Source organism: Pelophylax lessonae (assembly GCF_965119305.1).
Source record: "Pelophylax lessonae genome assembly, chromosome: 7".
Classification (NCBI taxonomy): domain Eukaryota; kingdom Metazoa; phylum Chordata; class Amphibia; order Anura; family Ranidae; genus Pelophylax; species Pelophylax lessonae.
In genome coordinates, this window is record NC_138774.1 from 66,290,943 (window position 1) to 66,303,852 (window position 12,910).

At 45.9% G+C, this 12,910-nt stretch overlaps 1 protein-coding gene across 1 annotated transcript in view; it reads right to left on the bottom strand.

Moving 5' to 3' along the window:
* Positions 1–4,843, bottom strand: part of LOC309559480 (cytochrome P450 2G1-like) — an 83,736-nt gene extending 78,893 nt beyond the window's left edge. Inside the window, exon 1 of the mRNA XM_082262754.1 lies at positions 4,631–4,843. Within this exon, the coding sequence (XP_082118880.1) occupies positions 4,631–4,807 (177 nt within the window). The 5' untranslated portion in view covers positions 4,808–4,843. The remainder of the gene's footprint in view (positions 1–4,630) is intronic.
* Positions 4,844–12,910: the final 8,067 nt, after the last annotated feature.

Sequence of the window (12,910 nt, forward strand, 5' to 3'; positions counted from 1 at the left end):
ATGGGCAATTACAGACCGATTTTGCTTATTAATAATGATCTCAAGATCCTGACGCAAATTTATTGCCAAATACATTCATAAGGATCAGGTGGGGTTCATTCCAAGTAGGCAGGGACCTGACCAGATAAGGAGGGTGATTGATGTCATCTCTCTGTTAAATTCTGGGTGGGATGGTGGCCATCCCCAACATGGTTTTCTCCTGTCCCTGGATCTACAAAAGGCCTTTGACTCCCTTTCCTGGCCATTCCTCTTCCGCACTCTAGAACATTGGGGCTTTGGCCCCTCTTTCCTCACCACGCTTCGGGCCCTTTACTCTCTCCCGATTGCTCAGGTCAGGATGCAAGGTTACTATTCGGCGAACATACCCATCCGGAGAGGCACGAGACAGGGATGCCCCCTCTCCCCGCTCCTTTTTGCGGTGGCCCTTGAATCCTTAGCAACAGCCATCCGCCTCCACCCTGGTATCCATGGTATACAGTGCGGACCCGCGACCCACAAATGCGCGCTGTTTGCAGATGACATTATGCTTTTTGTCACCTCCCCATTGATCTCTCTCCCCAATATCGTTTCCCTCCTGGACGCCTTCGGAGGGGCCTCAGGCCTGCAAGTCAATATGTCTAAGTCCCTGGCCCTTAATGTCACCCTCCCCTCTTCTCTTTTGGATCGGCTGAAAGACCACTTCCCTTTCTCCTGGCACTCGGATTCCATCCCCTACGTAGGGGTGTCATTAACCCCCACGATAGACAAACTCTACCCAACCAATTACCCGCCCATGATCCGACGACTGAAGCGGGACCTTTCTGAATGGTCTCACTATCATATCTCCTGGATAGGGAAAGTCAATGCAGTCAAAATGACTCTTTTGCCGCGTATTCTCTATTTATTCCGGTCTCTACCGATCCCTGTGCGAAAATCCCATATTCAGAGTTTACATCTTTAAATTTATCTGGGGTCAGAAGGGACATAGAATTATTAAACATACACTTCTACGCTCCCGGAAACAGGGGGGCTTGGGTGTCCCAGACCTCTGGAACTACTATCTAGCAGCACAAATAACACAGTTTTCCGTTATCTATTCCAGGGGGGGGAAGCCCGACTGGTGCCATATGGAACGTCAGGCTGTCCCCCGACACACTATTGATTATTTGGTGTGGTGTCCTGCTCCTTCCCGCCCCCCAGTATTATCTCCTACCCTTTCACATTCTTTTTCCATTCGTGATCGCATTCATAAGACGCATAAAGTGACTTCACGTTGGGCTCCGCTCACTCACCTATTCCATAATCCGGCCTTCCCTCCGGAAGAAAACATAGGGGCATTTAAATGGTGGACTGACAAAGGCATGTATAGAATCTGACACTTTGTAGATAGCTCGGGTCCTATAACCTTTTCACATTGTACTTCTAAGCTGAAGATGCCGCCTGTGGAGAAGTTCCGTCTGACTCAAATTTCACACTTTATTAACTTCCTCAGGTCCAAATCTCCTGAACCCCTTTATGAACTTTGGTGTGCCCAAATTACTTATGTTAAGGGGGGTATCTCCCTCATTTATGCTCTACTAACTGACGCACAATCTAAACCGGCCTACATGCTCAAATGGGAACAGGACCTCAACATAGAATGGGACCTCCCTGACTGGCACGCATGTGTTGGGAGTTCTTTCCGGGGTATTCACAATGTTGGTCTCATGGAAGCTAACCATGAGAGCTAAGTAAGCTAAGTAATCATGAGATGGTACACGGTGCCCGCTAGGCTGGCCACCATCTATCCCTCCACGCCACCCACCTGCTTTCGTGACTGTACCCTGACAGGCACTATTCTCCATATCTTTTGGGAATGCCCCAAACTGAGGATGTTCTGGGGGCGCATTTATGGTATGGTCAGGCGAATAACTGGTCTTGCGGTACATCCGTCCCCTACGTATGCTCTATTGGGTCAGCGCATTCCTAAAATTCCCAAACACACCCAGGCCCTCGTTCTCTACATTTTTCTCGGTGCCAAAATGGCAATAGCCAGGCAGTGGAAAATGCCTTCTGTTCCGCTTCATTTGGCTAAGTGTAAGATTTCATGGATAATGGTACAGGAGAAGATGTATAGCATTCTTGACGACTCCAGAATGAAATTTGAGCGGATCTGGGAACCCTGGGCAGCTTACGTTAATGTTACCATTTGACCGGAGTCAGACCGCTAGAACCTTCTTCCCCCTCTTGCTCTTCCTCCTCTTATCTCTTCTCTTTCCTTGCTGCATGTCAGTCTCCTTTTCTGTCTCTTCTGCCCCCTTCTTTTTTCTTTTTTCCTCTTCTTGCTCTCATATTAGTTTTGTTGTGCTTATAGTGTTTTGTCACTGACTCTACCTGGTTGGGTCTCTTGGTTTGGGCCTGGAGCCCCCGCCAATTACTTGGGATGGGTTTTAGAGTGTGAGATTTTTTCTTTTACTGTTCTTCTTTACGATCTGGAGTATGGGTCCCTAGCTAGGTTAGCTTAGGACTGGGAATTGCTTACCTCTAACTGGTTCTCCATTGGAGTCCTGGTGTTTGGGATAATGGAGGTTTGGTACGCTTCCTCCGAGGCACAGTTTGCCCCCTTTTGGGGTGTCTCGAGGGTAGCGCCCTACCGTTGTGGGGGTCGCCCCGTTACCCATTAGCTGGTAGCCCCCTTTTTAGGCTTCTCTGGGTCGAGGTTTGGTTCCACTTGCTCTGACTTATTCCTGTATACTATATATATGCATTGTTTGCTGCATACCCACCCCACTATGCTGTACTACATGTTTCAACTACCACTTGTTGTGTAACAGTTTTAATTTCTGTACCATTTCAGTTGTTGTTTGTACTTGCTATTCTCGAATAAAAATTAATTGAAACTAAAAAAACACACACACCCAACACAACTGATGTGATGATGGTCGGACTACAACCCATAACGTATCAGTCAGCATGTATGTGCAGATACCACTACACCACAGTGCTGAGTGCAATTCATGCCTGTAAGTTTCAACTGAAACTCATAATTGTAAAAGCCGTGATTGCCAATAACACCACTCTAATCGGAATTCGCTATTGAATTTAATAAATTCGCCCGGGCATTATGTTAATGATTTAACGCGGCGAGAAAAAATAGAACCGAGGCATTGCAAGTCTTTCAGCTTAGTGAATTACTCCCTCAGTCTCATTTCTGTCTGCTACCAGCACAAGTCACTTCTGACAAGTTTTCCTGACACCGAAAGAAAAATGGTGACAGGGGAGGGAGCACCAGCACACAGCCTGTGATTGACAGCCTCAGCTCTGTTCCTTTGTGCTGTGTTAAGGAGTGTGTGTCCCTTCCATCCAATAAGCTCTCATCTCTCCTCAATTAGTGCAAATTCAGCCTTCCGACCACTGCTTTCTGAAAGCTCAGACAAGCTGTATAAATTCTGGACTCTGAATGGCTATAAAGAAGGGAGGGCTGCAGATACTGTACATAGGTACAACGTATGTAGGAAGATTTGTTTAAACTGTGTATCACCTGATATCATATGGCAACATATCACTTCCTTACTGTATGTCAAACATCTCTGAAAAGCAAAAGATCACTTTTTATAGGCGTGGCAGTCCTTGACGCACATGTGAATGAGCCCCCATGATGTGCACTAGCCATATTTAATAAAGCAAGCAAAGAACAAAGGTCAGTTCACTTAAGGGTTTACAACCACTTTAAATTAATTTAAATTGATTATTTAGGCTGGTCCACAGTGCAGTAAAAGTAACAGCTGGTGAATTTTACTGACATATTTACATGTAAAACAAAACCTGATTGTATCAATTACAGCTATATGGGTTAATTTACACACTGTTTTAGGGCTCCTTCACACATGTGGTTGGGGGGGGGGGTAAAACACTTCAGGTGAGCCATGGTTTTACCATCCCTCCAAACAGCTCCCCCCTATAGCTGCAGCCGGGGGGCTGTACACATGCTGTTTGCTTTGCAGCCGTAGCAGGAATAATACCCTACTTTGCAGTGAGCAAGCACATCCACCTGCAAAATTAGCCCCATTTTAGTGAATGGGGCCACACTGCAGCCATGTCACAATTGCAAGCAATGCACACAGTTGTGGCACAGTAGTGAGGTTTAAGGGGGTTAAAATAGGAAGTGAGGCGGCAACATATCACTTCTTCACTGCATGTCAAACATCTCTGAAAAGCAATAGATCACTTTTTATAGGGGTGGCAGTCCTTGACGCACATGTGAACGAGCCCCCATAATGTGCACTAGCCATATTGAATAAAGCAAGCAAAGAACAATTTTAAAAAAAGTTTTAGTTTGCTTTAGCCATATAAAGATTGTTTTTTTGTCTAATTATTTACTGAGGGATTTCATAATTAGTGCATGTTAGTTAGCATAAGAATTAACACCTAATCAATACCAACTATTGGATAAGATCCACTCGGCTTGCAGAGATTTTTCTAACTCTTTGGAACATCCAAAAAACTGCTTTTTCTATACAGAAAATTTAATAATTATTATAACACTTTTTCTTACCCAAGTCTCAGAGAAAAATAATATTGTAGAAAGATCTCAATGCCTCCCTTCCTCTATGAGAGCTGACATCTAAACAATGAATCCAAATATCTAGATTATGTTTCCATTAAAACTGACCTCCATTAGGGATTGAACTAGTTTCCCTCTCCTTATCTGTAGGACATTGCCTACAATAGGCAGTGGTGTTGGTCCCGGTGGCAGGTTACGTCTCCGATACATGGCATTCCATGATGAGTAGATGATTGCGGAGATGATCAGAGCCAGGAGCACGGTGCTTATCCATGTGATGTCCATCTTCTACGGGAGCAGAATGTCTGACTACTCTACAGAACCACGTTTATACAGTTAATAAATGACTGATTATCAAACCATTTCCTTTTCTTGGCACAGAATGCACTGGTTGTGTAACTAATGAAAGGTTTACAGCTGCACATATTTTCAGACATTTCCTGACATCATTCTTACTTTCAGCATTTAAATTATTAACGATTGCAAGCCTCAACATGTCTACAGTTACAGACCATACATACATCCTCTATTACAGTGTTTCTCAACCTTTTTGCCTTCGGGGAACCCTTGGCAAAAAGTTTGAGATATAACAGCAATAAAGGAAACGTATCAAATAATACATTTCTATTAAATAATTTCATAGAAAAAAAAATTATTTTAACCACTTAAGCCCTGGAGGATTTTCCTGCTAAACGACCAGGGGGTATTTTGCGATTCGGCACTGCGTGACTTTAACAGACAATTGCGCGGTCGTGCGACGCTGTATCTAAACGAATTTGGCGTCCTTTTTTTCCCACAAACAGAGATTTCTTTTGGTGGTATTTGATCACCTGTGCGATTTTTACTTTTTGCGCTATAAACAAAAAAAGAGCGTACATTTTGCAAAAATAACAATATTTTTCACATTTTTTTATATGAAATTCCCCAAAAAAAATGTAAAAATCAAAATTTTTTAAAATTTTCGGCCAATTTGTTTTATACTACCTATGTTTGCTAAAAAAAAAAACGCAAAAAGCGTATTTTGATTGGTTTGCGCAAAAGTTATCGCGTTTACTAACAAAGGGAAAGATTTCTGTCATTTTTGGTGTTTTTTTTTTTAACGTGTAATGGCGGCGATCTGCAATTTTTTTTTGCGGTACTGGTGACATTGGGGCGGACAGATCGGACCCTTGACTGACATTTTTGACACTTTTGGGGTTACCAGTGACATTTCTACAGTAATCAGTGCTATATATATGCACTGTTACTGTAAAAATACACTGGTAGTGAAGGGGTTAACTTTATTTGGGAGGGAGGGGCTGTGTGTGTCCCTAGGGGCGTGCTTTCTACTGTGATTGGCTGTGGCTTGAGCTGTAAGGACACTGATCAACGGATCTACATAGTAGATCCATGTGATCAGTGTTTTTACAGCGAGGAGAATGACAGGTGGCTTGTTTACACAAGCTGCCTGACATTCTCCCTCTCCCCCGCCGATCGCCGAGTGACCGGCGGACATCGGGTCCGCTGGTCACACGCGCGGGGGGGTCCGTGACCGCGCGGGAGCGGGAGCGCGCCTCCGCGGGCGCGCGCGCGCTCCCCAGAGCCTCACAGGCGAGCGACGTAGACCTACGTCACTCTGCCTGTGAGGGGCTGACTGCCGCAGTAAATATACTGTGAGCAGTCGGCAAGCGGTTAAGGATGTAATTGTTTTTTTTTTCTTTTTTTTTTACAATATTTATTCAAAAAAAAACACTTATCTCCTTAATGTGAAACTCAAGCTTGCTTTTTTCTGCACAGATGCTCAATTCTGGGTCGAACTTGAGATAAGCACACTCGAATTTCATCTTCAATTGAAATTAAATGATTTTGTTCCTTGATCTTGATGCTTGTTAAACAGGAAAAACTTGCTCTACATGTAGGAAGTAGAAAACCACAGCAAAACATTCAATGCCTTTCTGTAAATGGCAGGATACTCTTCTTTGGCTGAAATCCAGAATTTGTCCAAGGATACATCATTAGGGTTGAGCAAACATGGACTGTATTGTTTGTAATCGTACCGGACTTTTGGGTGTTCGGTACCCGGATACGGACCCGAACATTTTACTGCATATTCCGGGTTCCAGTCCATTGTTCGGTAATTTATTTCATGTTTTGGCACGGTTTTAGTGGCGCGGTTTCAACAGCTGCAGGGCAGCCAATCAACAAGCGTTTAACTAGTGTGGCCTTAGAAGCTTCACAGCCATGCCTACTAATGGCATGGCTGTGATTGGCCAGTGCAGCATGTGACCCAGCCTCTATATAAGCTGGAGTCACGTAGCGCCACATGTCACCCTGCTCTAACTACTGTAGGGAGAGGTTCCTGATGCTGCCGAGGGAGAGATAGGAGATTATTGTAGGGGCAGGCTGGAGATTGCTTTCAGGGAAAGAATAGGAAGAATCTTCTTTAATCAGACAGCGATCTACATCGATTTTATTGTGTGGGGGTGCAGTGCATGATCTTTTTGCCCTGACCTGAGCCCATTGAGGAGGAGGGAGAGAAAAAAAAAAACTTTTATCAGTCTGTTAGGTTGGCGTCGTGCGGCATGCAGCAGCCATGTAATGCAAGCTCAGTGCATATGTGTCTGCTTAGTCTCGATTTAAGAAAAAAAACAAAAACTTTTTTTCCTTCATATTTTACTGTGACCTTCAGCGTTTAGACACTGCTGTTCTAATCTGCTATTCAAAAAGCACCAATTTAAGGGGAAAATAATTATTTTTCAGTTGTTAGGGAAAAATCATTATTTTTAAGTTTTTCGTTCAAATGGGTTTTTATTCAATAGCGGAATAGAACAACAACAGTATCCAACCTGTTAGGTGGGCGGCGTGCGGCGCATAGTGGCCATGTAATGCAAGCTCAGTGCATATATGTCTGCTTAATCTGGATATAAAAAAAAAAAAAACGTTTTTTTCCTTCATCTTTTACTGTGACGTACAGCGTTTAGACACTGCTGTTCTAATCTGCTATTCAAAAATCACCAATTTAAAGGGAAATTTTTTTTTTTCATTTTTTCCTTTATATGTTACTGTGAGATAAAGCCTTTAGACTAATCTGCTCTTCAAAAATCACCAATTAAAAGGGAAAAATAAAAAAATTTCATTCATACGTTACTGTGAGATACACCCATTGGATACTGTTGTTCTTTTCCGCTATTCAATAAACACCCATTTAGGGGAAAAAAAATATTGCGGCCTAGTCTGCATATTTTACTGTAAGATTCACCCATTGGATACTGTTGTTTTATTCCACTTTTCAATAAAAACCCATTTAGGGGAAAAAAAAAGTACTAGGTGGGGCTCTCCCGAAGAGAGACCCCATGAGAAAGGGCGAACCAAGCCAGAAGGCCATATCCACCCCCTCCCAAGACTTTCAGGGACAGGCCCAAGGACCTACACCCTACTAATTACGCTGTGCAAAATAAAGTGTACCGCCACAATAAAAAACACAAAACGTGAGACACACAACACATAAAAGTGGAGAAAGGGATAGTGGATAAGTGCAAGGTTAGTGCCACGTTGCAATACTATGGCAGGCCCTTTGGCCTGGAATAAAAAATTCCTCTGGTCCTGACTCCTGACCAAAAGGCCCGGCCCTATAGACAGGTGTGAAAAACGTGTGTAGGAAGTGCTGTGTCCTTTGTGCCATACTCATAGTGTTGCCATCCACCATGAATTATGGCAACCCTGGACTGCCACTCCAGGGGCACATACACCACAGGCTTTTCAGAATCCCAGTCCCTGGCAAGACCAGTGCAGCCCCATCCCTACCAGAAGGCCTCAGAACTTAGACTGCTTTGGGAGAGCCCGGCCCACAACCAGGGACACATACCTTTTCCAAGGCTAGACTCAACCCAGAAGGGGGAAAAAAGCCCCCCCGCCGGCATCACCGGTCCTTACCATATACCATACACAGTTCCTTACCGTTCCTTACTTACTATACACGTACTGAAAGATGGGTCTGCCCCCTTCAACTTATGGGTCTCCAAATTGTGCACATGGCCTGAGCTTGCCCTTTATATCTTGGAGGTGCTGGCCTGCCCTGCAGCCAGTGTATTATCTGAACAATTATATAGCACGGCTGGGGGCGTTATCACAGACAAGCACAGCCGCCTGTCCAGAGCCAATGTGGACAAGCTCACGTTCATTAAAATGAACCAGGCATGGATCCCACAGGACTTGTCCGTACCTTGTGCAGAATAGACATGTATACCGGCCTTACCCAGCCATTGTTGTATTTTTGATCTTTCTCACTCTTTTGGGGTGTACCCTAATTTAAAAAGAAATAAAATTAAAAACAAAAACCAGTGTTGGCTACCTCGTCCTCCTCCAACGCCGCTTCCACCTACACCGCAACATCCACTCAACCTCCTACTCCATATTGGCCTCGTCCTCCTAGATCAAGATGATTATTTTTTATTTTTATGTTTTTTTATGTTATTTCCCTATCCACATTTGTTTGCAGAGCACTTGCCGTGCTCTTAAGAAGATTTTGCTGCCATTTGCAGCCCTCTAGCCCTTTCCATGTTTTTTTTTAGAGCCATTTTATTGCTCAAAAGTTCGGGTCACTATTGACTTCAATGGGGTTCGGGATCGGGGGGAAAGTTCAGGTTAAGTTCGGGTCACGAACCCGGACTTTTTTTTCAAGTTCGGCCGAACCCACCGAACCCGGACAGCCAGGTGTTTGCTCAACTCTGTACATCATCAAACCTCATCCTGTGAGAACGATCAGACTCGCAAATTTCTTCCTGTTCTTTTAAATTCAAGTTCTGTGACTGAACAGAAGACTCAGAGAAAGGGTTCCTCACCCAATCATAAATTTGTGTTGAAAGAGAAGGAAAACCATGTTGCAATACATCCAGGTGGCTTTCAATTAGACTTAAAACTTGCTGGTATCCTTCCTCACTTCCAAGGTCAAGCAACAGTGGAAACATTTCCAGATTTCCTTTAACGTGGCTTTCCTGACAGACTTCATGGCAGCATATGTATGAGTAGCTCTGCCTCCTCTCCTACCCTGTAGGACCCCACTCCCATAAATCTTTGCTCCAAGACAGGAGCCATGTTCCTTTCTTGTCCTCCTACAAGTTTACATGCTTTTCCCTATGGGACAAATTTCTGTCAGCCTGTCAGCGTGAGGATGTGACAGTGTTGCAGAATGATGGCAGTCCAGCAATCCCAGCTATTGAGCGGGGTGGACACGGGCAGTATTTTTGGTGCAAGGAAGAAGCTGTAAAACCTGAAAGAGAGGTGGGCTGCACCCTTGGCCATTCGTCCCAGCTACTAGCAGGAGGCCCTGTTGCCCAATGCTCAGGTTGCATCTACAGGAAGTGGTAAATGTATCTGTTTCTTTCCCTGTGTCCTTTGTGTACATTGTGCATTGTGTTTACCCTATTTTCCTTTCCCCGCTGTCCAGATCCTTTATGGTAGCTGGAACGCTCCTGCGTTTCAAACCACCGCTCTGGTCTTCTCCCTCCACTCGTCTGACTGTTTCCAATGGTGGATGAGAATGAGACTTGGAGAGCATAGTGGTTCTGGGGGGGGGGGGGGCGGAGCCAGCGTGATTCCCAGGAAATGTAAACAGCTGTCAAGCTGTATAACACTGGGATGTCTGCAGGCTCAGGGGTGGCTTCCCCATGCTCTGCTAAGGGGATGGATCAGTAAGTCCTCATCACCTTACTCCAGGTGGAAGGGGGAGAGGGGGCAGTGAGGAGAAGATGGGGGGGGGGGGAGGAACTGTATGTGTCTGGTCTCACTCTCTCCCTATTGCAGGCTGTTCACTGAAGCTGCAAATGGATCCTTCATCGCCCCCTGGTGGAGATTGTTTCTTTTAACCCTTGCCTGTCTGTGGATTGGTTAACCTTAGCCCTGACTGTACTTTTTTTCTTGTATGTGTTTTTTTCCTTTTTCCTGTCTTTTTCCCCAAAATCCCCTCTAGGTCTGGATATCGTTCTTCAGCACATGGAGCCAGGGATCAGTCACCATCTAAACATAGTCACTCCTCCAGGTCTCAACGCCATAGATCCAGATCAAGGTCCAGGAGTCATGTGGACAACTCCAGTTCGTCTGGTCCTCAACCGGCCCGAAACCCCGACCATGCCGGGGAAAATTCCTGCTGGGGCTGTGGGTCCCGTGTTACAGATGGCAGGTCTGTGTTCGACATCTGCTAGTCCCCGGCTCAGTGGCGTAGAAACAGTGGGGGCGGGGGGGGGGGGCGGTGCGCCCCGGGTGCCACACATCAGGGGGTGTCAGGGAGCACCAGGGTGACACCCGGGGCCGGCCTGCTTCCGCCGCTCAATGACACAGGAGCGCAGAGGAGGATAAACTGTACAAAGCAGAGCATGGGAGAGAGACTCACCGTCACTCACGAGCCCTGCATACACAGCGGGCGCTGCCGGAGTTAACTTTGCTAGATAATGAGAAGGCAATTGGTTGCTAGGACCGCCTATCAACCAATCACCGGCTCATTAACAAGCACAGTTAACTTCGGCATTTCCAGCTGAACGCTGTGAATGCAGGGCTCATGAGTGACGGTGAGACTCTCTCCCATTCTCTGCTTTGAACTGTTCCTCCCTCTCTGCTCTCCTCCTAATAAGGTAGGAGGGGGAGGGGCAATTGTATTATTAAGGGGTTCTATTGGGGGGAGGGGGTCTGCATTGTAGAGGGGTTTTATTGGAGGGGGGGGTCTGCATTGTAAAGGGGTTTTATTGGAGGGGGTTGTCTGCATTGTAAAGGGGTTCTATTGGAGGGCTTGTATTGTAAAGTGGTTCTATTGGGGGGGTCTGCATTTTAGGGGGTTCTATTGGGGGGGGTTGTATTGTAAAGGGTTCTATTGGGGGGGGGGTTTGTATTGTAAAGGGGTTCTATTGCGGGGGTATGCATTGTAAAGGGGTTCTATTGGGGGGGGGGTTTGCATTGTAGAGGGGTTCTATTGGGGGGGGGGTTATTGTAAAGGGGTTCTATTGGCAGGGGGCTTTGTATTGTAAAGGGGTTTTATTGGGGGGACTGTATAATGTAAAGGGTTATATTAAGGGGGGCGAGGGCTATGTCACGTAAAGGGTTCTATTGAGGGGGTGCGGAAACTGTGTAATGTAAAGAGTTCTATGGGGATGTGGGGGCTGTGTAATTTAAGGGGTTCTTTTGGGGGGCAGGGGCTGTGTAATGTGAAGGGTTCCATGGGGGGTGGGGGCTGTGTAATGTAAGAGGTTCTATTGGGGATTGGGGGCTGTGTAATGTAAAGGGTTCCAATGGGGGGGGGCTGTGTAATGTAAAGGGTTTCAATGGGGGGGCTGTGTAATGTAAAGGGGTCCAGGGGTACGGGGGCTGTGTAATGTAAAGGGGTCCAGGGGTATGGGGGCTGTGTAATGTAAAGGGGTCCAGGGGTACGGGGGCTGTGTAATGTAAAGAGGGTCTTCCTACATTTTACTCGCAGTCCGATTTTTTTTCTGCATTTTCTGAAAGCGCACCAAAAGTCTTGCATACTGCATCTTTGGCACGCTTTCAGAAAACAGGAAAATAATTTTTTTGGGGGGGAGTGACACCAACCCTAGTGACACCACTGGCAGTAGCACACAGTAAGTATGCCACTGCCAGTTACATGTATTTCTGTCTGGCGCCTCAGGTCAATCTGCGCCATTTTTGCAGAGGAGGAGGGGTCTGGTCGCTGGGTCAATGTGCGGTTCGTCGCCTGCACGCCGGGGGGTGCCAGATATAGGATCCGCCCCGGGTGCCAAATGCTCTAGGTACGCCCCAAAGAAAGACAAGGTGAAGACCAACTGGTTGAGTCGCTGGTCAGGCGGATAGTCCAGGAGTCCCTCAGGGGCTGGGACCCGAGTCGTGTGTCCGGCCAATTGCCCGAGGCTCCAGGCGCCCTTCTAAGGGAAGAATCGGAGCCAGGTCCTTCCCAACCGTGCCGCTATTCAGAGGATTCCTCAGATAGTGAGGATAATTCTGAAGATCAAGGCAAAGGTTTTGACTTTGCCATGTGTAACGCTCTGGGGTTTGATTTAGTAAACTGGATTTGCAGCTGCAGAATTTCCACTCAGTAGTCGTGTAGAGATGTGTTGAATCACCTTATCCAACTCTCCTGACTCATCATAGTGGCTCAGCCTGCTTCAGTATGCACACACACAAACACTCAGAGAGGATGTTGTTGGAGTGATAGATGTCTATGCAATAGTATTGTGGTGATATACTGAAGGGATAGGCTTGAGTAGTGATAGCAATTAATGATAAGCACTCAGGTAGTAATGTTGCAGGAGCGATAGCAGATGGTGATAGATAGTATGCAGGAGAGATAGCAATCATGTACAAGTAATAGGTGGTAGGTGATAGCAGATGAAGTATACAGGAGATGCTAAGCAAATACAAGGATATAGG